This window comes from Pyrus communis, chromosome 1, assembly GCF_041283825.1.
Source record: "Pyrus communis isolate YQ-2024b chromosome 1, ASM4128382v1, whole genome shotgun sequence".
Lineage (NCBI taxonomy): Eukaryota > Viridiplantae > Streptophyta > Magnoliopsida > Rosales > Rosaceae > Pyrus > Pyrus communis.
The window spans coordinates 5696917-5721985 of record NC_142565.1 but is presented as its reverse complement, the minus strand read 5'-3'; the positions used below and the strand labels follow the sequence as shown (position 1 = coordinate 5721985).

At 38.4% G+C, this 25069-nt stretch overlaps 4 protein-coding genes, 1 long non-coding RNA gene and 1 pseudogene across 6 annotated transcripts; all 6 read left to right on the top strand.

Moving 5' to 3' along the window:
* The first annotated feature begins 2392 nt into the window (after positions 1-2392).
* Positions 2393-6212, top strand: LOC137719407 (UDP-glycosyltransferase 76F1-like; annotated as a pseudogene). Its single transcript, XR_015962745.1, has 3 exons — positions 2393-3019; positions 3176-3648; positions 5792-6212. The product of XR_015962745.1 is annotated as a UDP-glycosyltransferase 76F1-like (transcript).
* Positions 6213-7133: 921 nt separating this feature from the next.
* LOC137719472 (UDP-glycosyltransferase 76F1-like) lies at positions 7134-9224 on the top strand. The gene is made up of 2 exons (XM_068458507.2): positions 7134-7633; positions 8179-9224. Exons 1-2 carry the CDS (start codon positions 7165-7167, stop codon positions 9069-9071), a joined length of 1362 nt encoding a protein of 453 aa, XP_068314608.1. The 5' UTR covers positions 7134-7164; the 3' UTR covers positions 9072-9224.
* A 4396-nt stretch (positions 9225-13620) lies between these two features.
* LOC148699040 (uncharacterized) lies at positions 13621-16998 on the top strand. Its single transcript, XM_088694433.1, has 5 exons — positions 13621-14513; positions 14644-14686; positions 14771-14816; positions 14953-15439; positions 15564-16998. Exons 1-4 carry the CDS (start codon positions 14416-14418, stop codon positions 15171-15173), a joined length of 408 nt encoding a protein of 135 aa, XP_088550559.1. The 5' UTR covers positions 13621-14415; the 3' UTR covers positions 15174-15439; positions 15564-16998.
* Positions 16999-17579: 581 nt separating this feature from the next.
* LOC137720388 (18.1 kDa class I heat shock protein) lies at positions 17580-18311 on the top strand. Its single transcript, XM_068459453.2, has one exon. It carries the CDS (start codon positions 17693-17695, stop codon positions 18158-18160), a length of 468 nt encoding a protein of 155 aa, XP_068315554.2. The 5' UTR covers positions 17580-17692; the 3' UTR covers positions 18161-18311.
* A 2841-nt stretch (positions 18312-21152) lies between these two features.
* LOC148699039 (uncharacterized) lies at positions 21153-23393 on the top strand. The gene is made up of 3 exons (XR_015962740.1): positions 21153-21967; positions 22098-22168; positions 22855-23393. It is a non-coding gene; the product is annotated as an uncharacterized LOC148699039 (long non-coding RNA).
* Positions 23394-23694: 301 nt separating this feature from the next.
* LOC137720387 (18.1 kDa class I heat shock protein) lies at positions 23695-24500 on the top strand. Its single transcript, XM_068459452.2, has one exon. It carries the CDS (start codon positions 23869-23871, stop codon positions 24331-24333), a length of 465 nt encoding a protein of 154 aa, XP_068315553.2. The 5' UTR covers positions 23695-23868; the 3' UTR covers positions 24334-24500.
* Positions 24501-25069: the final 569 nt, after the last annotated feature.

Here is a 25069-nt window from a genome sequence, read left to right as displayed (position 1 = left end):
GCCAATCCCTGGCCGGAAGTGTGCCGACGAGGACGTCGGGCCCCTGAGGGGGGTGGATTGTAACATCCCACATCGTCCAGGGGAGCGATCCTTAAATGTATATTCACATCCTTACCTAGCACGAGGCTTTTTGGGAACTCACTGGCTTCGGGTTCCGTAGGAACTCCGAAGTTAAGCGAGAAGGAGGCTAGAGCAATCCCATGATGGGTGACCCATTGGGAAGTTGCTCGTGAGTTCCCAAAAACAAAACCGTGAGGAAATAGTAAGCCCAAAGCGGACAATATCGTGCTACGGTGGTGGAGCGGGCCCAGGAAGTGATCCGTCCCGGGCCGGGATGTGACAAATCCCCTCAACCGCAACAACTGAATCGAGGTGTGCAAGTCATTGAAAAACTCACCCAAGATTTCAAAGCTGCATAAAGAAATAAATAAGCACATAAATTGGCCAACCCAGAAATCAAAGAAATCAAAATCCACCCATAATCAAAGAAATCAAAACCCATCCAGAACCATCCATGATTTTGATCATTCCATTAAAAACAATTTTGGACAATTTTCAAAGCTTTGTAACTCAATCGTTTCTTAATCAAATTCGACCCATAATATATCAAAATGAAGATAGGAAAGTATCGAATAAGATTATATCTATTTGGAAGCCCAATGGTTGCCGGAGATGGCTGGAAAATAGCCTGAAAGGTGACTGGTCCGTGGGAAAATTCGAAAACTCGCTGGAAACTAAGTAAACTTTAAACGTTCATAACTTCTTCAATACTCAACGAAATCGAGTGATTCAGAAATGAAAATAATACTTCTTGACGAAACGAAGAGAATGATACCTTTTTTGAAGGCTAACTTGCCGTGGTTCGGTCGGACAACGGCTCGAAAGTGGCTAACCATTTTCTAGTTAGCCACTTTCGAGCAGTTTTCGGGCCAAACCATGTCGAGTTATCTTTAAAGAGAGATACCATTCTCTTCCTCTCATCGAGAAGTATGATTTTCATTTTTAAATCACTCGATTTCGTTGAGTATTGAAGAAGTTATGAACGTTTAAAGTTTACCCAATTTCCGACGAGTTTTCCAGTTTTCCCTCGGACCAGTCACTTTTCAAGCTATTTTCCGGCCATCTCCGGCAATCATTGGGCTTCCAAATATGTATAATCTTGTTCTACACTTTCTTATCTTCATTTTGATATATTATGGGTCGAATTTAGTTAAGAATCGATTGAGTTACGAAGCTTTGAAATTGTTCAAAGAGTTTTTAGCGGAATGACCAAAATCATGGATGGTGGACAATCTCAGAGACCATTTATATTGATTTTCAATCTCATGGACCATTTCTATTAATCATGCAAATCTCAGGAACCATTTTGTATAATAACCCTTTGTTTTATCCTTGGTTTTGGGCTCTTGGTTGGGCTCGGTTTGGTTAGCTTAGGAGGGTCCAACTTTGCTTTTTTTACATTTGCATGTGGGCCTTTGATGTGTAAATTACATAATGGAATAACAAATGTTTTCCTTTGTGCGGAAAGGATTTATCACAAAAGTTACCCCAGGTCTCATCAGCAGAAACTCCTTTGAATATTTTCTGATGCCTTGTCCAAGAAGTAAACTGTGAAGGGTTTTCAAGTGTTCCAATGCAAAGATACATAACTTAGTAATTTTAGTTTTTCCGTTTACCATAATAACAAAATGGTCACGTGTAGAAATATGGTCAATAGACCTAAACTGATAAGAAAAACACATTGGATTGATTCTGATTTTGGTGCGTTGGGGGAGAGGGGTTTGTATAGTGAGAATACGGGGGCACTTTTGTAATTGTGTGGCGGTGTTTTATGGTTCCCGTTGTTTCAAGAGGAGGACGGAGGAGGAGGGAAGTGTTCGGTAGTCTCTGGTTCCACAAGGGGATTTTGAGAGAGAAGAAGAGAAGAGACCATCGTGGAATATGGCATGTTGCAGAAGATCAACGGGGGTATATTATTACTAATGGGACTATGAAGGAATACAAGGGTACCGCCCATAGGCAAAATGGGATTTGGATCCTCTCTTGAGCTAATGGAGATGATCCTCCTGACCAACCATCATGAGCCGTTCGATTTTTATCGAATGACTACAAATAGAAGAGTCCCTTTAAATAAGCGCAAAACCCAATTGGTAAATATAGACAAAGATTTTTCTTGTATATCTTTGTCAGCAACCACAGAAAAATAGGAACGACAGAAGGAGTTGGTGGTGGACATGTGGGGTGAGGAAAAAATCAACTTCAACAGAGCCATCAATAAGATAAGGTTCCAGGGTTGCGTCATGCGTGAGCAAATTTCCCATATTATATATTTTCCTAAGGTAGGTTATATGTTACTATATAAGTGAGAGTAGAATACTTTCATTTGTTTCTTCACTTGTATAATAAAATATCTGTGTATAATCATGTTTCGAACACATTAAAAAATATTTTTTCTCGAGCTCCGCCGCCTCATCAGTCAGCATTCACAATAAGTTCACAGTCACAAGCTAAACAAACGTAAACACTGTCGATTGGAAAATGGAACAAAGCAAAGGCAGGAGACTGGTCCTCTTCCCATTTCCCTTCCAAGGGCACATAAACCCTATGCTGGAACTGGCCAATATTCTGCATTCCAAAGGCTTCTCCATAGCCATCATCTACACCAACTTCAACTCCCTCAATCCTTCAACCCTAAATCCACACTTCACCTACCATTCAATCCCTGTTGACTTGACAGAAAACGAGGTATCCATTAAGGATTTAATCGTTTTTGTTTCTATTCTAAATGCTAAATGTGTTGAGCCTTTCAGAGAATGCTTGGCCGGGCTGTTATCCGATGACGTTAATTTGGAGGGCACCATTGCATGCTTGATCACCGACCTTCTCTTCGACTTCACTCGATCTGTTGCGGAGAGCTTTAAGCTGCCGAGGATGATGTTAAGGACCGGGGGTGCCGCTTCCTTTGTTGTTTATTCTGCAATTCCACTTCTCAAGGAAAAGGGTTACCTACCAATATCAAGTACAATCTCAAGCCAACAAAACTCTATTATCGATTGTCTTTTTTTTTTTTTTTTTTTTTTTTTTTTTTTATCTCATATTTGGCTTCCTATTTTGACAATAATTAGACTCTCGACTAGAAAACTTACAATTGACCTTCTATTTTGACAATAATTAGATTCTCGACTAGAAGAGCCAGTAACGGAGCTTTCACCTATCAAAGTTAAAGACCTACCCACGATGCCCAATTGCGACCCTGAGGATTTCTATCAACTGATAACCAACACGACAAATGAATCCAAGGCTTCTTATGGACTCATTTTCAATACTTTTGAAGATCTTGAAGGACATGGACTTGCCACAATTCGCCAAGAATATTACCCCAATATTCCAATTTTCCCAATAGGTCCATTTCACAAGTGTAGCCTTGCAACCTCTTCTTCTTCAAGTAGTTTGTTAGCACAAGACCAAAGTTGCATTTCATGGCTAAACACTCAAGCGCCAAAATCTGTTGCTTATGTTAGCTTTGGGAGCCTTGCCAAGATAGATCAAGCTCAATTTTTGGAGATTGCTTGGGGGTTGGCCAATAGTGGCCAATCCTTTTTGTGGGTGGTTTGACCCGGATTAGTTCAAGAGTCAGATTGGCTTGAAGTGTTGCCCAATGGATTTCGCTGAAACATTGAACATTGAACAAGAGGGCTTGAAGTGTTGCCCAATGGATTTGTATGCCATGTTTCAGCGATCAAATGGTGGATGCAAGATTTGTGAGTGATGTTTGGAAGATAGGGCTGCAATTGGAGCACGGGATTGAGAGAGGTGAGGTTGAAAGAATAATTAGAAGACTAATGGTTGAGAAAGAAGGGGAAGAGTTCAAAGAGAGAGCCCTAAAATTGAAGGAAAAGGCAAATCTTTGCCTCAAAGAAGGTGGCTCTTCGTACAAATCTTTGGATGGCTTGGTTAAACACATTTTATCGTTATAAATCGTTTGTTTTTTAAACTAACATCTAGATATTGTTTTTAAAATTCCTTTTATGTATGATGTATTATATCAATAATTATCATGATTCGTCTGTCTCATTATGTTTAAAGAAAATGGTTGTCCATCATCTTTATCATATCTTTCATAATTGTCGTATCTTTTTCCCTTGTGCCATTACAAGTGTTCAACTACCTTTTTCTTTATACAAAAGATTAATTGAAAAAATGAGAATTGAATACATAATCTCAAGTGTTCAACTACCTTTGGCCTCGTTTGACACGTCAGATAACATACTGGATATGATTCATAATACAGAAGCAGTTGTTTGGTGCACTCTTGTACTAAATAAGCACCCGCTTAATTATCCGGTCCATCAAATTTTAGGAGGATGTAGTCAATTTGGATTTCATAGGATTTTAAAAGACTTTTTTGAGTGATAGATTTCAAAGAATTGTAGAATCCTTACAACTTTCAAATGGATTTTCAAGGATTCTTATGGATTTTGATTAAAGATTTGAATGGATTTGGAGAGATTTCTTGTCATTTAAAATGCCTTGCCATCCAATGTAAAATGCCTAGTTCTCCCAATCCTCCATGTTTTTCGGATGCCCAATTCTCCTAAACCTTAATTTAAAATGCCCAGTTCTCCCAACACTGTAAATAGGTTCACTCCTATTAAATAGGAAAACAATCTCAGTATTAGCAATGAATGCGTAGATTACCTCGTCAGGGAGGGATGCAGTGGATAATTAGCTTGATTTGCCTTTGCGTGTTATACACCTCCAAAAAGAGAGAAAGAATCTCGGTTGCAAAGTGGAGAAAGAAAGAAAGCTCGGTTGCAGAGTGGAAATTATTTGATTTACCTTTGTCCATTTCATTGAAAAAGAGAGAAAGAATCTCGGTTGAAGAGTGGATAATTAGCAGGTAAGATAAAATATTTTCAATGAAATGGGAAGAGAGAAGGAAAGAAAGTTCGGTTGCAGAGTGGAGAGAGAGAGAGAGAGAGAGAGAGAGAGAGAGAGAGAGAGAGAGAGAGAGAGAAAGAAAGAATTCGAAGGGGGTTAGAAAGAAACCCTAAGGGTGGAGGTAGGATTCTTTATAGTCTTTTTGAGCTTCTCTTCTCAAATCCTACAAAATCACTCATTCAATGGAATCCATCAAAATTTATAAATTTTTGAATACATATAGATTTGTATAGACTCAATAAAAATCCGTTAAAATCCTAGCTGACTACATCAGGATTCTAAAATTATGTCCGTTGATCTTCTTCAATTCATCCGATCTGACGGTTGAAAATTAAAAAGGTATGTGAGAAGTAAAATGAGGTGTGTGGATTTCACATCCCTAGTTAGATAAGGGTATTGTTGTACAAAAGCCAATGGCTATATATGCTCTTAAGTGTAATAACATTACCAAGTAATAAGAATCAGTTCATTACAATCATTTCTCTCTCTACATTTTCTCCTCTTCTCTCTAACTTCTTTTGTGCTCTAGTAGTTCTGGGCTTCTACATGAAGATCTTGAATGACGTGAAAACTTGCCAATTCGCCAAGCATATTACCACATTATTCTAATTTTTCCAATAGGTCCATTTCACAAGTGGGGCCCAACAACCTCTTCTTCTTCAAATAGTTTATTAGCACAAGACCAAAGTTGCATTTCATGGCTAAACACTCAAGCGCCAAAATATGTTGCTTATGTAGCTTTGGGAGCAATGCCAAGATAGATCAAGCTCACTTTTTGGAGATTCCTTGGGGCTTGGCCAACAGTGGCCAACCTTTTTTGTGGGACACTCGACCCAGATTAGGTCAAGAGATAGAAGTGTTGCCTAACGGATTTCTAGAAGCGTTGAATGAGAGGGATCATGTTGTAAATGGGCTTCACAAAAAGAAGTGTTAGCCCACCAAGCAGTCGGAGATTTTTGAACTCATTGAGGTTGGAATTCTACATTAGAGAGCATTTGTGAAGAGGTCCCTATGATTTGTACGTCATTTTTAAGTGGTCAAATGGTGGATACAAGATTTATAAGTAATGTTTGGAAGGTAGGGCTATTGGTGCATGGGATTGAGAGAGGCGAGGTTGAAAGAACAATTAGAAGATTGATGGTTGAGAAAGAAGGGGAAGAGATCAAAGAGAGAGCCTTAAAGTTGACGGAACAGGCAAATCTTTGCCTCAAAGAAGGTGGCTCTTCGTCCAATCTTTGAATGGCTTTGTTAATCATATTTTATCATTATAAATTGTTTTTGAAACTAAAATCCAGTTGTTTTTTAAACTCCGTTCACGTATCATGTATTATATCATGAATTATCATGATGCTTATGTGTCGTCGTGTTTTAAAAAAAATATGGTCCATTATCTTTATCTTATTCTTCAGAATTATTCTGTTTTTTTCTCTTGCTCCATCACAATTATCCAATTATCTTTTTCTTTATGTAAAGCACTATTAAAGAAATATGATTTGAATACAGAACTTCGAGTTAAAGATATATGCATAAACATGAGCAAGGGTATGTGCATGAATAGTAAACCATTGGGCTTAGTCAATAATTTCAATTAAGTAATGAATCCTTTTATCTGTGGATTATCAGCATGATTTATCGTGTGTAAACACTTCGTCACTTCCCCTCCAATCGAAAGTATAGTTGTTGGATTGCCCCACCCTGCAATGGTCGGTTATGCAAACGAAGAAGGCTCCAAACTACGACTAATAGAGTTAACGAAAGAAAGATATCTCGGTGAATACCATTTAGAAGAAATAAAATTACAAAGTGGATAACAAGTACCTCTGAAAGGATTGGTTGCGGAAGACAAAGATTGGTGTGGTGGTAAAATCAGGTGAGCAAATTTAGTCCTTTAAGTAAGAGTGTGCCCCTTTGGTACGGGTAGAAAAACGTGTAGGTGGTGGTGGTGAAGTAGATGAAGTTGGGGTTGAAGAAGTAGAGGATGTGAGACTTACTGGTAAAAGATCACTTGTAAGTAACCACAAAAAGTAGTAACGACAAAAGGAGCTCGTGGTGGACATGTGAGATTTAGGAAATAAAATAAACTTCAACAGAGCCATCAAATAAGATAATGCTTAAAAAAAAATAAGCCATATAATATTTTCCAAGCTCAGCATTCAGCAATAAATTTAAGCTCATAAGTCACGACTCACAAGCTAAACAAACATAAACATTGTCGATTCAAAAATGGAGCAAAGCGAAGTCAGGAAACTGATACTCTTCCCACTGCCCTTCCAGGGGCACATAAACCCTATGCTGGAACTGGCCAACATTCTGCATTCCAAAGGCTTCTCCATAGCCATCATCCACACCAACTTCAACTCCCTCAATCCTTCAACCCGAAACCCATACTTCACCTACCATTCAATCCCTGTTGACCTGACAGAAACCGAGGTCTCCCTCAAGGATTTCACCGTTCTTCTTTCTATTCTAAATGCTAAATGTGTTGAGCCTTTCAGAGAATGCTTGGCCGGATTGTTATCCGATAAGGACCCCATTGCATGCTTGATCTCCGACCCTTTCTTTGACTTCACTGGATCGGTTGCGGAGAGCTTTAAGCTGCCGAGGATCATGTTAAGTACCGGGAGTGCCGCTTCCTTCGCTGTTTATGCTGCATTTCCACTTCTCAAAGAAAAGGGTTACCTACCAATACAAGGTACAATCTCAAGTCAACAAAACCCTATTGTCAAATATATTTTTGTCTCATCATTTTTACTAATTAATCCACGCAATATGAATAATAGACTGATAACACCATACCAAGACTAATGACTCGTTTCAGATTCTTTTTGTAAGTAGCATTTTGTTTTTACTCCTAAGCGATTATGCAATATGTGCTTTTATTATAAACCTGTCAAAAAAATTATTAAAAACTCAAATGTTTCTTGGAAAAAAAAACTTCAAAGTGATTCTTCTTCTTCTTCTTCTTCTTCTTCTTCTTCTTCTTCTTCTTCAGAAATCACTCTATAGATCCAAAAATGCTTTTGGTTACCCAAAAAAAGTTTTAGTACTTCTAGAAGCGATCCCAAGTTGGCACTTAGGCAACTTATGCATATTTGAGTTAGGTTAGTTAGCTAGGTTAGCATTTATATTCCTTACTCTCCCTCCTTGTAAATTAGGATTTTAGAATATGCAATAAAAGGCAAAATATGTATACTTACTAGAAACCTTATATTTGGCTTTCTATTTGAAAATAATTAGATTCTCGACTAGAAGAGCCGGTGATGGAGCTTTCACCTATCAAATTTAAAGACCTACCAATGATGCCCAATTGCGATCCTGAAGATTACTATCAACTGATAACCAACGTCGCAAATGAGCCCAAGGCTTCTCATGGTTTCATCTGCAATACTTTTGAAGATCTTGAGGGACATGCACTTGCCACAATTCACCAAGAATATTACCCTAATATTCCAATTTTCTCACTAGGTCCATTTCACAAGTGTGGCCCTACAACCTCTTCTTCTTCAACTAGTTTATTAGCACAAGACCAAAGATGCATTTCATGGCTAAACACTCAAGCGCCAAAATCTGTTGCTTATGTTAGCTTTGGGAGCGTTGCCAAGATAGACCAAGCTAAATTTTTGGAGATTGCTTGGGGCTTGGCCAACAGTGGCCAACCTTTTTTGTGGGGGATTCGACCTGGATTAGTTGAAGAGTTGGATTGGCTTAAAGTATTGCCTAATGGGTTTTTAGAAGCGTTGAACGAGAAGGCCCATATTGTGAAATGGTCTCCACAAAAAGAAGTGTTGGCCCATCCAGCAGTTGGAGTCTTTTGGACTCACTGTGGTTGGAATTCTATACTGGAGAGCATTTGTGAAGGGGTCCCTATGATTTGCACGCCATGTTTTAGTGAACAAATGTTGAATGCAAGATATGTGAGCGATGTTTGGAAGGTAGGGCTGCAGTTGGAGCACGGGATTGGGAGAGGTGAGGTTGAAAGAACAATTAGAAGACTGATGGTTGAAAAAGAAGGGGAAGAGATAAAAAAGAGAGCCTTAAAGTTGATGGAAAAGGCAAATCTTTGCCTCAAAGAAGGTGCCTCTTCATGCCAGTCTTTGGATGGCTTGGTTAAGCACATTTTATCATTATAAATCTTTTGTTTTCTGAAACTAAAGTCCAGTTGTTGTTTACTGAAACTCCTTTGATGTATTATGTAATTATATCATGAATTATAATGATTCGTTTGTCTCATTATGTTTAAAGAAAATGGTGGTCCATCATCATTATCATATTTTTCAGAATTATTCTATGTTTTTTCCCGTGCCCCCTTACAATTTCGAATTACCTTTTTCTTTAAGCAAAGCACTATTTAAAAAATAAGAATAGAATACAGAATCTCGAGTGAAAGATTTATGATTTATGCATATTAATAAACATGTGCAAGGGTAATGTACATTATCTATATACTAAAACCCGGTGGAAAGCACTGTTCATGAGCAGTGTTTTGGCAGAACTGTCCTTGAGCTGCTGCCCATTCACAGCTATTTTTTTTCATTTTGCACAGTGAATTTACAATTTTACCCTTTGCATACACGTGTTGGTCATTGTGGAAAAGAAACCTGCTTCTACGGGATCTCGACGCGTTGATATGGTTCTAGAAATTCTGGTCCTTCTGGACTCTTCGTTCCATTTCGAAGCCAAGCTCTCAGACGTCTGATTCTTTCTAAAAAACTCTAGCCCTCTCCTTCCCGAACACACTTCCCACAAACGTCTCTGCTGCGTCTTCTTCGATTAACACTTTTGAAACAAGAAATTAAATCGATCTCCAAAAGTTCAACCCCTAAACTGGATCAGGATCCATCACCATCTCGTGGTGCCTTGCTTAGATCGGCTCTGCACTCATCATCGATGACTCTGCCTCCACGGAGGACTCCACAAATCCCATCACCGATAAAGGTAAAGCACGACCACCTCTCCATTTTGTAGAAAAATAATATATGGCTGAATTGTTTTTTCATTGATACGTGAAAGTGTATATATATACAAATACATTCCTTGAGTAGCAAGGATTCCTTCTACAAGTTAGAAGTACAATTACAATTTAAGTCTAACTACTTTCCTATTTGTCTAACACTCCCCCTCAAGTTGGAGAGTGAATGTCAAGAACGCCCAACTTGCGTAACATGGTTGAAAATTTCTCCTTCCCAAGAGGCTTCATAAATAAGTCTGCCAACTGATGTGTCGTACCAACATACTTGGTAGTTATAGTGCCATCAACAATCTTATACGTATAAAATGACAATCCATCTCAATGTGGCGAGTACACTCATGAAAAACAGGGTTGGCAGCAATATGCAATGCTGCTTGATTGTCACAAAATAGATCAGATGGACCGGTTAAGGGAATGTTCAAATCCTTCAATAGGAAGCGCAACCAAATTATCTCACAACAAGCACCTGACATAGCTCTATATTCCGCTTCAGTAGAAGAAAGTGACACAGTTTTCTGTCGCTTTGTCCGCCATGAAATCAAAGAATTTCCCAAGAAAACACAGTAGCCAATAGTCAATCTACGAGTAATAGGACAACCCGCCCAGTCAGAATCATAAAAAGCAGTCAACTTGATTATTGTCAGAACGGAATAGTAAGCCTTGACCCGGAGTAGACTTCAAATAACGAACAACTCAAAATGCAACATCCATATGAGAAGTACGTGGCTCATGCATAAACCGACTCAGAACATGTACAGGGTAGGTGATATCTTGCCAAGTTATTGTGAGATAAATTAACCGTCTTACTAGACGCCGATACTTTTCAGGATCCTTGAGAAGTTCCCCTTTGTCAGATAGTTTTGTATCATCCATAGGAAAGGCAATGGGTCATGCTCCCAAAAAGCCATAATCTTTGAGAATTTCTAATGCATATTTACGCTGAGAAATATAAATGCCACGTTTGGACCGAGAAACCTCGATACCTAGAAAGTACTTTAAATTACCAAGATCCTTAATCCGAAAGTGATTGTGGAGAAAAAGTTTCAGAGAATCAATTACACATACATCATTGCCTGTTATCACAATATCATCCACATAAATGAGCAAGGTTGTAAAAGAAGTACCTGACTTTTTCGTAAACAATGAATAGTCAGCTTTGAATTGTTGAAATCCAGCAGAAAGAATGACACTAGTGAACTTGGCAAACCATTGACAAGAAGCCTGCTTGAAACCATAAAGAGATTTGTGGAGGCGACACACAAGATTCTCCCCTTGTCGCCGAAGACCAGGAATGGGAGACATATAGATTTCCTCATCTAAATCACCATGCAAGAAAGCATTATTGATGTCAAGCTGATGAAGAGACCAAGATTGACTAGCAGCAAGGGCAAGAAGACAGCGCACAGTGATTATTTTAGCAGTAGGAGAGAAGGTGTCATGATAATCGATACCTTCGGCCTGTGTGAAACCTTTGGCAACCAAACGGGCTTTGTAACGCTCAATAGAACCATCAGAATTATGCTTAAGTTTGTATACCCATTTACAATCAATGGGAACTTTGCCGGAGGGCAGGGTAGTTATGGTCCAAGTGCGGTTGGCATGTAGGGCATTTAGTTCCTCGCTCATAGCACGACGCCAGCTAGGATCACCAGCAGCCTCTACAAAAGAAGATGGTTCGACACCCCGACTCACAGAATAGATATATGAAAGATGATGTGGAGATAAACGATGGTAAGAAACATAATTACAGAGGGGATGCCGCATACCTTTGACAGAACTTGGTGGCGAAGACAAGGACGGGTGTGGAGGCAGAATCACCTGCGAGCAAACGTAGTCCTTTAAATAAGGTGGGGGTGCATGGGAGCGGGAAGACACACGGAGAGATGGAGAGGGTGCAGGAGAGGGCACGGGTGGTAAGTGGGGCCGTGGGTGGGGGAAGGGATCATGCAGTGCGGTGCTGGGAATTGGGTCAGGAGGCGGGGAAATAAGAGGTAATGAGGGAGGGGGCGGTGGTGTAAGGCCTGGGGAGGTGGGAAAATGGACGTCCATTAAAGGAGGAATGGGTAGGGAGATGTTTTGGGATGGGGGGTCCGTGATAGATGTAGTGGGAGGGGAAGCAAAAGGAAAAAAATCCTCATGGAAGATGACATCCGGACTAGTGAAGGTGCGATGTGTGGCAAGGTCATAGAGTTTATAAGCCTTTTGACCAACAGGGTAGCCAATGAAGATACAACGATGAGCTCTAGGAGAGAACTTAGCGGGCGGAAAGACGGATATGGCATAGGCTAAACAACCGAAAACACGGAAGTGATCATAGAGCGAAGGTTTATTGTGGAGGACTGCAAAAGGTGTTTTGTTATTGAGAAGGCAGGTAGGAAGACGATTGATGGTATAGGCGACAGTGAGGATACACTCACCCCAAAACTTGAGGGGAAGGTGTGATTGAAACTGAACTGCTCCAACAGTTTCAAGGAAGTGCCTGTGTTTGCGTTCAACAAAGCCATTTTGCTGGGGCGTGTAAACGCAAGAAGTTTGAAAAACAACCCTATGTTTCGCCAAAGGACAAACATCACAAGCATGACTAGAATCCAAAGAACATGGGAAAAAACTAGAGGCTAAAACTTGTAAACGAGCAGAAAAGGGATGGCCGAGGCACTTATGCCAGAGAGAGGAGGGTATGGTGATGACGTTGCATAGAGGTTGGCCAGTGGGGAGAGAGGCAAGGGCCACAAGGTAGTAAAGGTCGTCACGTCGCTTACCCACACCAATCGTCGCTTTCGAAACCAAGTCTTGCAAAATACACCAAGATGGGAAAAAGGTCACGGAATAAGATAAACCATCTGTAAGCTTACCAACGGATAAAAAGTCCACTTTAAAAGTAGGAACACATAAAACATCATTCAAATCAATCGAGGAATTTAAGTGAAGAGTGCCAGTTAAAGTGATGGGAGTTGTGGCACCACTAGGCAAGGATACGGTCGACAAAAGTGAAGCAGAAGTGTGAACCAAATTGGAAGGTGAGGAAGTAATATGGTCTGTGGAGCCACTGTCAAGGATCCAGGGACCATGACATGGGCCAACAAGTAATAAAACTTTGGCGAAGTCAGCACTAGAGAAGGCATGAACTTGAGGAGAAGACGACGAGGCTGCAGAATCGTCAAGGGCAGCAAGGAGACGAATGTATTGATCAGCGGACAGATTGGGCATGGCTAACTGTAGGTCGTGAAGGCTAGGAGAGTTGTGCACCTGATGGGTAGATGGTGAAGAGCGCGATGTGAAGGCCCTGGAGTTGTTGCCTGTGAAGAGCCGGGGGCTGCTGGAAGACCGTGAAGGCGCTGGGGCACTACGGGTAGAAGAAGCAGCAGTGTTGCTGCGAGAGGAGCCGCCAAAGGTGGACGCACGGCGTGGCGGGCGTCAGGGTTGCCCATGAAGAGGATGGCCAACGGGATAGCCATGCAGCTTATGGCAGGTCTCACGAGTATGAAAATCGTAGTCGCAGTAGGTACAATGGAGCGGAGGTGTCTGAGGAGAGGCGGAAAGAATCGCAGACAGCCATGGCAGCGAGAGAGTCGATGGGATGGACAGAGCCTAAGGATCGTTGTTTCTCAGCCTGAGAAACAGAAGAACATGCTTGACGAACAGTAAGTAAAGGATTCATCAAGAGGATTTGGTCACGAATAGCAGAGAAAGAGTCGTGAATACCCATGAGGAACTACATAAGGTGTTGCCGTTCACACTTGGTGCCATAAGAGCACGTGCAGCCGTCACTATAAGAGGCAAGCTCATCCTAAATAACTTTGAGGCGAGTAAAATAAGCGGAGACAGAAGAGGATCCTTGAGAAATTGTAGCAAGCTCACAGTTGAGTTGGAAGATGTGAGGCGCGTTGCTCTGCAAGAACCGTTCGTGAAGGTCGTCCAACACATCCTGAGCAGTGGTGGTAAAGAGAACGGATTCTTGAAGATCAGGTTCCAAGGAATGAAGAAGCCAAGAAAGAATCATGTCATTGCAACGACGCCAAGCTGCGTGAGCATCAGGATCGTCAGAGGAAGAAGCTTCCTGAACATTGCCAGTGATAAAACCAAGCTTGTTCTTGGCACTCAAGGAAATCTGCATGCCACGAGCCAGGAGGTGTAATTATCACCATTTAATTTTTTGGAGACAAGAACAAGGTTTGGGTGGTCTGAATGATGAATGTAAAAGGGGTCATCGGAGGAAGAAGAGTTGGCCATAAGGAACGGCAGAGATGTCTGCCAAAAAAAATAGAGCTAGGGTTAGGGTTTTGAACCTGCTCTGTATACCATGTAGAAAAATAATATATGGCTGAATTGTTTTTTCATTGATACGTGAAAGTGTATATATATACAAATACATTCCTTGAGTAGCAAGGATTCCTCCTACAAATTAGGAGTACAATTACAATTTAAGTCTAACTACTTTCCTATTTGTCTAACACATTTCTTCATTTTCATGGCCGAATGTCAAATCAAGCGACTTTGACTCATGCATGTGTGTATTCTGTAAAGAGGCTTCTCAATCTGTTGTCTGGACTAAAGAAAACGAGGATGGGGCTCTCGAAAATTTCAAATCCCAAAAAAGAGAAAGGTATATATTTTGTTTAGTTTCTTTGTATCTATAAGAATAATTTTTATTTTAGGTTTCTTCAAAGCTGCTGGAGTTTGGATTTCATATGTTTTTTCAGGTGATTTATTTGTTAGATCTTATGGATATTTAGGTATGAATTGGCAGAAGATTGTGCAGATGATGAAGCAAAGCAGGTGATTTATAATAAGTGATTTTTTCTTTGTTCTTTATTGTACTATAGATTCAAATTTATCATTAAATTTATTCGCAAAATCCAGGCAATGTTGCTCTACATGATACAAGAGATCGACACTTCATCCATATGTAAGTTTCTCTAATAAATACTTTGAACAAATGCAGAGGTGGTATTAATTTCCTTTGACTAGAAATTTAGAGGTTTCTTAAGGTACAATGTTATCAAACTCAATTTTTCTAATTTTCTGATTTTGGGGTATTGCAGGGAGTGCTAATATGCAGATTTTCTGGGATTTTTTGTTTTTGAATGGGTATGTGCTGTTTTTAACGTTTCAGTTCTCACATGTTTCGTTCTTTTATTCTGTTGTTTGCCTGCTTTCATGGTGCTTCTTAATTTTCATTTTTCAATGTTGGGTGATGGAAATTTGTAAAAATAGTTGTAGTTTTTTGAGAAAGTTGGGGATTTTAATTATATTTTCTGTGTAATCCCACTGTAACACTGAAAAATAATTGAAAATTGATGGTTTTTTTTTTCACTTTCTCTCAAATGTTTTTTCTTGAATTTAAAAGCATCTTTCCCGATTGGTTACTATGGTTTTGCTCTCTCTAATTAGTTATTTCATATTCTCTCCAACCTTTTTGTCTAATTTTATTTTTCATTTATTTGGTGGCTTTATGCAAAGTTAGCATGAGATTTTCACATGACATGGTTGATGAGTAGAGAAACTCATCTGGAGAATGAACCCACCAAGGTATAAACAAAAATCGTTCTTTGGGTTCATACAGAAGTATGAATTTTCTTTTAGCGTATAACTTTGACGCAATAATTTTTCTCATGGATTATAAGATATCTTAGGGATTTTACCTACTTGGCAGACAACGATGTTACTTTAAAGGAGCTGAGATCAGCATGTCACAATAGTCTCACAAGCAGATGCCCATACATCACATTAAGCAAGTTTCAATCTTTTTAGCTTTCAATTAATATTTCGTGCTGATATTTGATTGAATTTTGTTTGGGTGTTTGGTTTCGGGATTTCTCAAGTTGAATTGCAACGTGGGTAATGAGAAAAAAAAAAAAAGGATTTGGTCTCTGGTTACAAGGTGACTTCACCTCTCACCCTCTCTGAAACTCAATTTTGAAGTTGTCATCCCTATATATATTTTTTTGGATCAGTATCACCATGGGTCATCTGAATATCAGCCTTTTATTTTGTCTTATAGTTTTATCATCCTACATCGTTGGTTGATTGTCTTTGTTTTCTTCTGCAGTTGCATAGAGAGCTGTGTAAGGTACTCTCTGCAATTGATTGCAAAATCATGTCAATTTTTCCTTCTTTGGAAACAACTAGGAGTAAGTCTGGTATCCAAACTTTATGTTCGCTGCATGTAGCACTTGAAAAGATTAAGAATCTTCTTTAGCATTGCTCAGAATGCAGTCAACTTTATTTGATAGGTATTCCCTCAATTTGCATTTGTAATTTATGTAGTAGTGCTACTCCAACTTTTCAAGTAAAAAATTATTTCCCAAATCTACTCTGGAGGAATAAATTTATGTTTTGGTGTTTAAATTTGTTTCATTCATGATGAGTTTGTATATAAATTGTACTGTGTCTATAATGGGCAAATTATTTGTTATCAATTAGGCTACAATGGAATCGCAAATTTATCGAGTATATCTTAGATTCTTGGTTGCATATTCACCTACTCACAACTATTGTATTTTGTCTATTGACTGGATGGATTTTTATAATTTCCAGACCTACGGTTGCAATGACTTTGACATGTTAAATTGGAGTTGCATCTTTTTTTTTTTTTTGTTCACGAAATTCATTATCTTACTAGCTTGGGAATTAATTGATATACTTTATTCGCTTGCGTGATGCCAATGGGTTTTGATGTTGTTGCTGCAAGCTTTAATTCATCAGTGTTTGGATCATTGTACCTATCTGTTGGTCGAATGCTGACGTGAGTAATAATTTTAAATTTTACATCTTGAAGATTAATCATAAGTTGTGTTTAATTTGTGATGTTTATCATGCCCTTTAGATTTCCACATTTGTTGGTTTCATTTATGTAGTTTCATGGATGATACGATTACAGAGGTACTATAGGAAGTTGCTGAATTTCATGCGCACTATTAAGGTTGGACTCTTTCTCAAACACACTCCCATTTTCTTGAATGTTGACCGGGTACAATTTATTGTTATTTCTATATCAGTTTGTTGAAATTGGCAAACGCAGCAAGGTTAAGTATGAGCTCGACAAGAAAAGTGGCCTTATAGTAGTGAGAATCTTCTTTTTCTTCACTTACAGGTTGCACGTCTAATTTTTGTTGAAATGCAACTTAATTGATGATTATCCTGCTAAAATAAATCACCATCACCTATGCATAAATCATGTTTTTAGCAATTCATACAATGACTAAAATAACAACACTTTCAAAGCCGGACAAACAGACAATGACGTCAAAAAAATGTATAGTATTATGAAATATGAGATACCCTGGATGCTTCAATCGTTAGATTTTAATTAAATTTTAATTTTTATAGGTGAAATATAATCTGACTTGGAGATATCTTGAACAGCATCGGAAACCTCCAATCCAACAAGTCGAATGCAAAACCAAATGGGTTTTTTTTTACTGCCAATTAATTATTTGGGCTGGAAAGGAACTAACCCAATTTAGTGTACTGGGCTGTCGTTCTTGAAATTGCTATTATTTTGTTTTTCCAAAAAACTGAAGTTTCAAGAAGTTGATGGAAGCTCATGGAACTCTCTGTTTTCTCTTTTTTTTTTTTTTTTTTTTTCCTGCACCGTACACCTGTCTGTAATTCTCAAAGAACCATGAAAACACCTGAACCTTCTTTGGCAACCTATAAATACAACCACTCTCACACTCACCTTTGTCAGATAAGATCGTCGAAAGCAATCTAAGCAAAAATCACTCATTCAAATTTTTTGGATTCACGCCCAGCAAAAACCCAACTCAAACCCAGCATCCAATGGCTCTCAGTCTCTTTGGCAACGGCCGACAAAGCAACTTCTTCGACCCCTTCTCCCTGGAAATCTGGGATCCATTCGAGGGCTTCGGCACTCTGGCCAACATCCCCACCTCCGCCCGTGAAACCACCGCCATTGCCAACACCCGCATCGACTGGAAGGAGACACCGGAGGCCCACATCTTCAAGGCGGACCTCCCGGGGATAAAAAAGGAGGAGGTGAAAGTGGAGGTGGAGGACGGGAGGGTCCTGCAGATCAGCGGCGAGAGGAGCCGGGAGCAGGAGGAGAAGAACGACAAGTGGCACAGGGTGGAGAGGAGCAGTGGCAAGTTTATGAGGAGGTTCAGGCTGCCGGAGAACGCGAAGATTGATCAGGTGAAGGCATCGATGGAGAATGGAGTCCTGACTGTGACTGTGCCGAAAGAGGGGGAGAAGAAGCCTGCTGTCAAGGCCATTGACATCTCCGGCTAAGCTCTTGTTGTGTTAATTTCTGCTTCTGTGTATTTCCGAGTATATGTATGTGAGATGAGTGATATGCTGTGTCAATTTTCATGTATGGCTTCTTGTTCTAAATATTATAATAAATCTTTATAAAAGTTGAGTGCATTTTATTTTTTAAGAAGTGTCTCTTAGAGAAGATCTATTTAATTTTTTTACTACGAATATGGAGATCTACTTAATTTTCTTACTACAAGTAAGAGTCCTTTGGTGGTCGAAATTCCTAGCTGCTATTTTTGGTTTGATTTGTGAACAAGGTTATAATTTCAAATTTTGAATTGGTGATTGTTTCCCTTAGCTTTTAGTTTTGAGTCTTCAATCAATTGATGTTTTTCTTGAACATGTGATTGATTCAATATTAAAGTTTTAATTTTTTTTGTTCATGCGATTGATTTAATTAATTTAATTTTAGATATATTTTAAGAAAAAATTAGTTGTCTGGTTAATAGGTTACGATGCATGTGTGATCGGCCTGACCCTGTGGTTCTGAGTCTTTACTCTTTCATATGACCATTTGGAACATTCAGGCCAAGGTATGATTCGATGTATACTTGTTCTTCACACGGGCATCCCTTTATTTCGAATAATGATCTTGTGCTTTCGCACACCATGCTAAACTTGTACTTTGGTGAAATTGGATTCTATACCTTTCCTGCAAAGATGTTACCGATTTGTGGACAATCCAACCACAGTCAAGACGATATAGATATTTTATGATTTTGTTTGTTGTATCGACAAGATAGTCGCATGTTTGCTTGTTATCTGCAAGAAACACTGCATTTGCGAAGCTTCTGTTGCAAATTATCAAGCTGCGGGCTCATCGCCCGGGTTATCAAGCTTAAGGCTCGCGGCATACATGTGTAGTGTAGGATTAAAACTGTAATTATAATAGCTTGAAATTTTTTTATGGGAGACTTTAGATCTGGTCTCTAGTCACTAACATTTTTTGACTAAATGCTTAATAGTATACAATTTGTGATCAAAGTTCTTTGATTTTGTACACCTCATTATTGCTATTAATATGTATTCTCATATGTTTGATATTAATTACTTAACATGTTATGGGATTTAAAATCCTATATTATATGGCATATAAATTAAAAACGATTACAATAAAAAAAATACTCCAAAATTTTGATTAAATAAATAGATAAAAATAGGTAACAATATACCTCTGAAATAATAAATGTCAAACGAAAGTCATTATGTTCAAAAAATTTGAATAAGGGTACACTTTATTATAAATATGTACACATTCTAACAAAAAAAATAAATAGATTTTACATTAAAAAAATGAGTACATTTTACATAAAAAAAATGGTACATTTACCAAAAAAAAAAAAATTTACATATAACAAAGTGGTACATTTATAAAAAAAAAAAATGGATACATTATAAATAAATTATGAGTATAAATAAAAATTTTAAAAAATATGGGTACAAAATGAAATTAATATATGGGTACAAATTAAAATTTTAAAAAAAGGTACAAATTAAAAAAGGGTTGCCAATTAAAAATGGTACAAACTAAAACTAGAAATATATGATACAAAGTTTAACCATAAATATAAATGCACCAAATGTAATGTTTTAATACTAATTGAATATATTTTAAAAATAAAATTTAATTATGTTGATATATAAATAATTTATAATTGAAATAATGATGTTCATTAAAAGTTAGGGACCTTGATAAAAAATTAAAAAGAAATAAGATTTTAATCAATGCAATAGAAGAAAGAGGGATGAGAACCTAATTTTCCCTTTTTTTATATATAAGTCTAAGGCGTCTAAGATCTAGTGTAGATTTTACGAATTGTGAAATAAAGAAAGTAGTGAGAAGGGAATTTGGTTTTCTAATTTGAGAAATTGAAAAATAAAACACTGCACTTAAATACCCTTGTCGTTACACACAACTAGAGGAGAAGGTCGTAGCAGATTGTCGTTTTTCTGCTTCACCAATCAGAGATTCATAGTAGAGAACTAACACTTGGCAACGTCAACAAATTTAAATTTTTCCGCATATGAAATCTAAAAGTTGGAGTTTTGAACTTAATATAAGTTTATGCATATGTCTATAGTTGATTTTTCATGAAGACAAGCATCACAATTAATCACGATCACCTAGTTTAATTTCATATAATTCAACGAAATCAAAGTTCTGTAAATTGGATTATTTATGCTTACTTCTCTTGCCACTCTTTTGCACACGTGTACTAAAGTAGTTTACAACCCAACAAAATCAAACTACACCCTTGCATCGCTTTAATGAGGATAAGATGAAGCCTTTGAGTACTCCCATGATCATTCTAACTTTGGATGCAAACGAGATTAATTCCTCCTAAAGATGAGGATAAAGAGGTCTTGGAGCTTGAAGTTCTTTACCTAAGTGCAATCAATTGGCTCAGTGCACTAGACCTGGCATATCTTTACTATGAATCTTTAAACAAGATACAACAATGAGCCTACTACACGTAGACACTGGAGATGCATCGAAATCATCTTGCATTACCTTAAAGGAACAATGGATATGGACTTATTATTACACACCTTTGAGCGGATCCAACTCTCGATCCTCATAATGATGTTCTCTTTTTGGTTATGCTGACAATGGTTATTTATCTGATCCGCACAATGCATGTTCCTAATCATATTATGTCTTTACTGTTAGAGATATTACAATATTGTGGAGATCAATCAAATAGGGTTAAATTTGAGATTAAGTGGTTGGACACATGTTGATAAATAATCAAAGAGACACAAAGAAAACATCACATTGGGGACATCAAGTGGGCAAACGGGTATAGAAACCATGGGTTGGGGTGGGTATTCAAGGTTCGGGTTGGGTACGGGCCGGTTCCAATTTTTTTCAAAAGAGAGATGGGGCGGGGCTTTGAAATTTTAGGGGCAAGCAGGGTCCAAATGTATAGAAAAACGGGATTCCAAACCGACCCGTTTGTAATTGCAATGGACAGGGAGATTGAAGAGTAAGCTACCATCCAATTTGAACCGTTAGTACCTGGGTCTCCTCCTCAAGCAGTCAAGCGCGACTCTTTCACAGACTCACAGTGTCATTGGATTGTCCTCGAACTCGATTCTCTCTCAACGTCAGTTATCTCTTCCAGCACCCTGACATCACCGCCTTCGCGAGTCTGTGCACTAGAGACCACCACGATAGGCCAGCAACCTTGATTGTCCTCTCAAGTCCTCAACGACATCCCAGACTTAGAAAACCCAGGCACCCGTACCATCCATCTTCTCGATTCTCCTTATCTCCTCCTTGACGACATCATCGCTGTCGTGACCACCAACACTCTTTCGCCGCTGCAAGTTCATGTGAATTCTTTAACCTCTGATGTTAATTGATGCTTAAACCTGCCAAATCTCAACCTAGTCCTTCCCATATTTTGCATAATTTCTTGTGTGTTTGTAGTTCTTCCCTTCAATTGCATAATTTCTAGATTTCAATTGCATAATTTCATAATTTCTGGATTACATAATTTCATAATTTCTGGATTTCAATGTGGGTTTTCAATTTGAATTGGACTATAGTTCTTCTCTTCAATTGCATAATTTCTGGATGCCAACTTTTTTCGATTCCGAAGTTGCACGTGCACTCGCACTCTCACTGTCGGAATAAGAGAAAGATGCTAGACATCAATCTGTTTAGAAAGGATAAGGGCCACAACCCGGAAATAATGCGGGAATCTTAACGATGACGTTACAAAGGCATCGAGATCGTTGACGAGGTCATCCAGCTCGACAAAGAATGGCGTCAGCGTAATCCCCATCTCTTTCAATCCATTTCTCTATTTAAAGCCTTGAGATTTTCATGAGCTTTGAGATTTATTTTGAATTAATTAATTAGGATTAAAGTATTGATTTTCGTGGTGAAATGATGAATTTTTAGGTCAATTCGAGCTTGAGAGCCTTCGGAAAGTGTTCAACAAGATCAACAAGCGAGTAGCTTCACTAAGGATTGTGAGTTTTTTTAATTTTTTTAATTTTTAATTTTACCTATTTGAATGTAATCTTGATGATCGGTTGTTTTCCAGAAATACATCCTTAAGGTTATTAAATCCTGAAATTTTGGATTGTACATGTGTTTAGAAACTCATAACAACTTGTAAAACTCGTATTTGTGAAACAATTATCAAATGATAATAATTATCTTGGCACCATAAGTTGGGTTATAATTTATTCTCAGATCACTAACTTTGAAAAATAAGTTCAATTGGTTTTGTAATGGATGAGGAAGTTGGTTAACGAGGGTCGTTGTGGTTGCATGGAATTACGGTGGTGATTTTGATTTTGATGCTTGCTTGAGTGTTTATATTATTGTGTCTACTACTGAACTTGCAAGCATATGGTTGTAAAGCAAGCCCCTTTGCATATACAGATATTAGAATATGTGTGGAAATTTGATTGAGAATGTTATCCCGATTCTAGAAACCTAGATCATTAAAACATTGAATGAGATTTTTTATTCCCTCTTTCTCTTAAAAATAAGAACAAATTCTTAGAGGGCCATCAAGTGCATTTTGATTGAATTTGTTTTCTTTAAGTATGTATGTTTCTATTGAAGATTAAAAAAGTATAAATGTCATCTCGAGCATATAGCTTTAATCAGTTTGATTGAATTATGCAATTATGCAATTCAAATCCAGGAATTATGCAATTGCGGCCCTTGCCCAGTTGTCTTGCACTCTTGCTCAAAGTTCTTCAGATAAATTCCTTTAAGTTCTGATTCTTCTCAATTCCTAAGTTTTGGATTTTGTTTTGTGTTGCTTAATTGTAATAGCTATATATTTTGTCTTACTTTCTTATATATTTTGAGTTGCTTTCTTATATATTTTGATGTCATTGTAGATGTTAATGTGGATGTTATTTCGGTTATAATGATTATGTCTTTTTTATTTTTTTTGGATTTGGAATAGCTCCTATAATTTGTCTGTGCAAAAGCTTGAAGCAACTCTTGTAATTTTTGAAAACGTATGTGCTGCTACAGTGCTAGTGTGCACTGTAGCGCAGTTTTATAAAAATGTATTTTGAAAAACAAGAAAAATAGAGTTGGATCTGTGGATCCGTAACGAACAAGGTTAAGTCTAGTTTCAAAACTCAAAATCTCTCAACCCGACCCGGCCCATTCCATTACAATTTATAATAGGTAGGGTCAGATTCCTCCAAATTTGAGCTCGCCCGTGCCCCCCCCCCCCCCCAAAACATCAAACCCTCAGTCCTCTCTTACCTACTTGTAAAATTAGTTTCCCAACATAATTTAGTTTTTTTTCCCTTAAATATGTTTTTATTAAAAAAAAAAAAATCTATGTCCAATTTAAACAGATACATAATTTTATAAGTACCAATTTGAAAGGAAAAAAAATAATAATAAGTGCCGACTATGTTTTGGGCCGAAAAGGAACTAGCCCAAAAAAAGGCACTTTCCAGAAGTCGGTGGAAGCTGATGGAACTCTCTGTTTTTATTGCTTTATCCCTTCTGGATAGCTGCAGAACTTTCTGTAGTTCTCAGAGAAACCTTCTGTGTCATCCTCTATATATACAACTTACTCTACAACCCCACCCCATGACATAGAATCATCCAAAGCAATCTAAACAAAAATCTGTCGGTCGAATCCTTTGAATTCACGCCCAGCAAAAACAAAACTCAAACCCACCATCTCATGGCTCTCAGTCTCTTTGGCGGACGACGAGGCAACGTCTTCGACCCCTTCTCTCTGGACACCTGGGACCCATTCGAGGGCTTCGGCGCTCTGGCCAACATCCCCTCCTCCGCCCGTGAAACCACGGCCATCGCCAACACCCGCATCGACTGGAAGGAGACCCCGGAGGCCCACATCTTCAAGGCGGACCTCCCGGGGATAAAAAAGGAGGAGGTGAAAGTGGAGGTGGAGGACGGGAGGGTCCTGCAGATCAGCGGCGAGAGGAGCCGGGAGCAGGAGGAGAAGAACGACAAGTGGCACAGGGTGGAGAGGAGCAGTGGCAAGTTTATGAGGAGGTTCAGGCTGCCGGAGAACGCAAAACTTGATCAGGTGAAGGCGGCGATGGAGAATGGGGTGCTGACTGTGACTGTGCCGAAGGAGGAGGAGAAGAGGCCTGAGGTCAAGGCCATTGACATCTCCGGCTAAAGTAAATTCGCATAACCTCGATCGGCTACTTTTGAGCTCTGTTTGGGTGTGTTGTTAAGTTGTGCTTGTGTGTATTTCCGAGTCTCTGTATGTGAGATGAGTGATATGGTGTATCAATTATTATGTATGGGTTCTTGTTCTAAATATTATGGTAAATCTTCATAAAAGTTTATGTTGTGCATTTCTTCTCACATGTAAGCTTTCTTTGGTCTGTTACATTATAGATTGGGAAAATGGAAGTTGTTAACGGAAATAAATGAGAGTTTTAGCGTAAACGAGTCTTAGTGCAAATGAGAGGACAAAATATAGGCGTGGTTTGAACTACAGATAAAAACAATGAAAATAAGTTGAAGAGTTTTGCCTTATTGAAGAAAAAAGGTTCTAAGCTTCAAATCCGATATGAACCAAGTTTCTGAAACCATTCATGTTCAAACCAATTATGTGTAATTCGTAAGGAAAAGCTATAAATTATATTTGGCATCAATAAATCAGTTCTAATTATACAGGTTAGAGTTTCTATGTGAGTTAGAAATATCCATTTGGTCTTTTCTTAGAGAAAATGCCCCCAATTCCTCACTCTTACACCTTAAATCTTATGTTTGTACTCATAAATTGTACATGACAAAAAAAAGGTCAAACCTACGTACAAAAAATGTTATAAACTCAACAGTTGATATTTCTTTGTTCACACTATTTATCACAACAAAGTTACGAAATTTGAATAAAGGAATAGTAT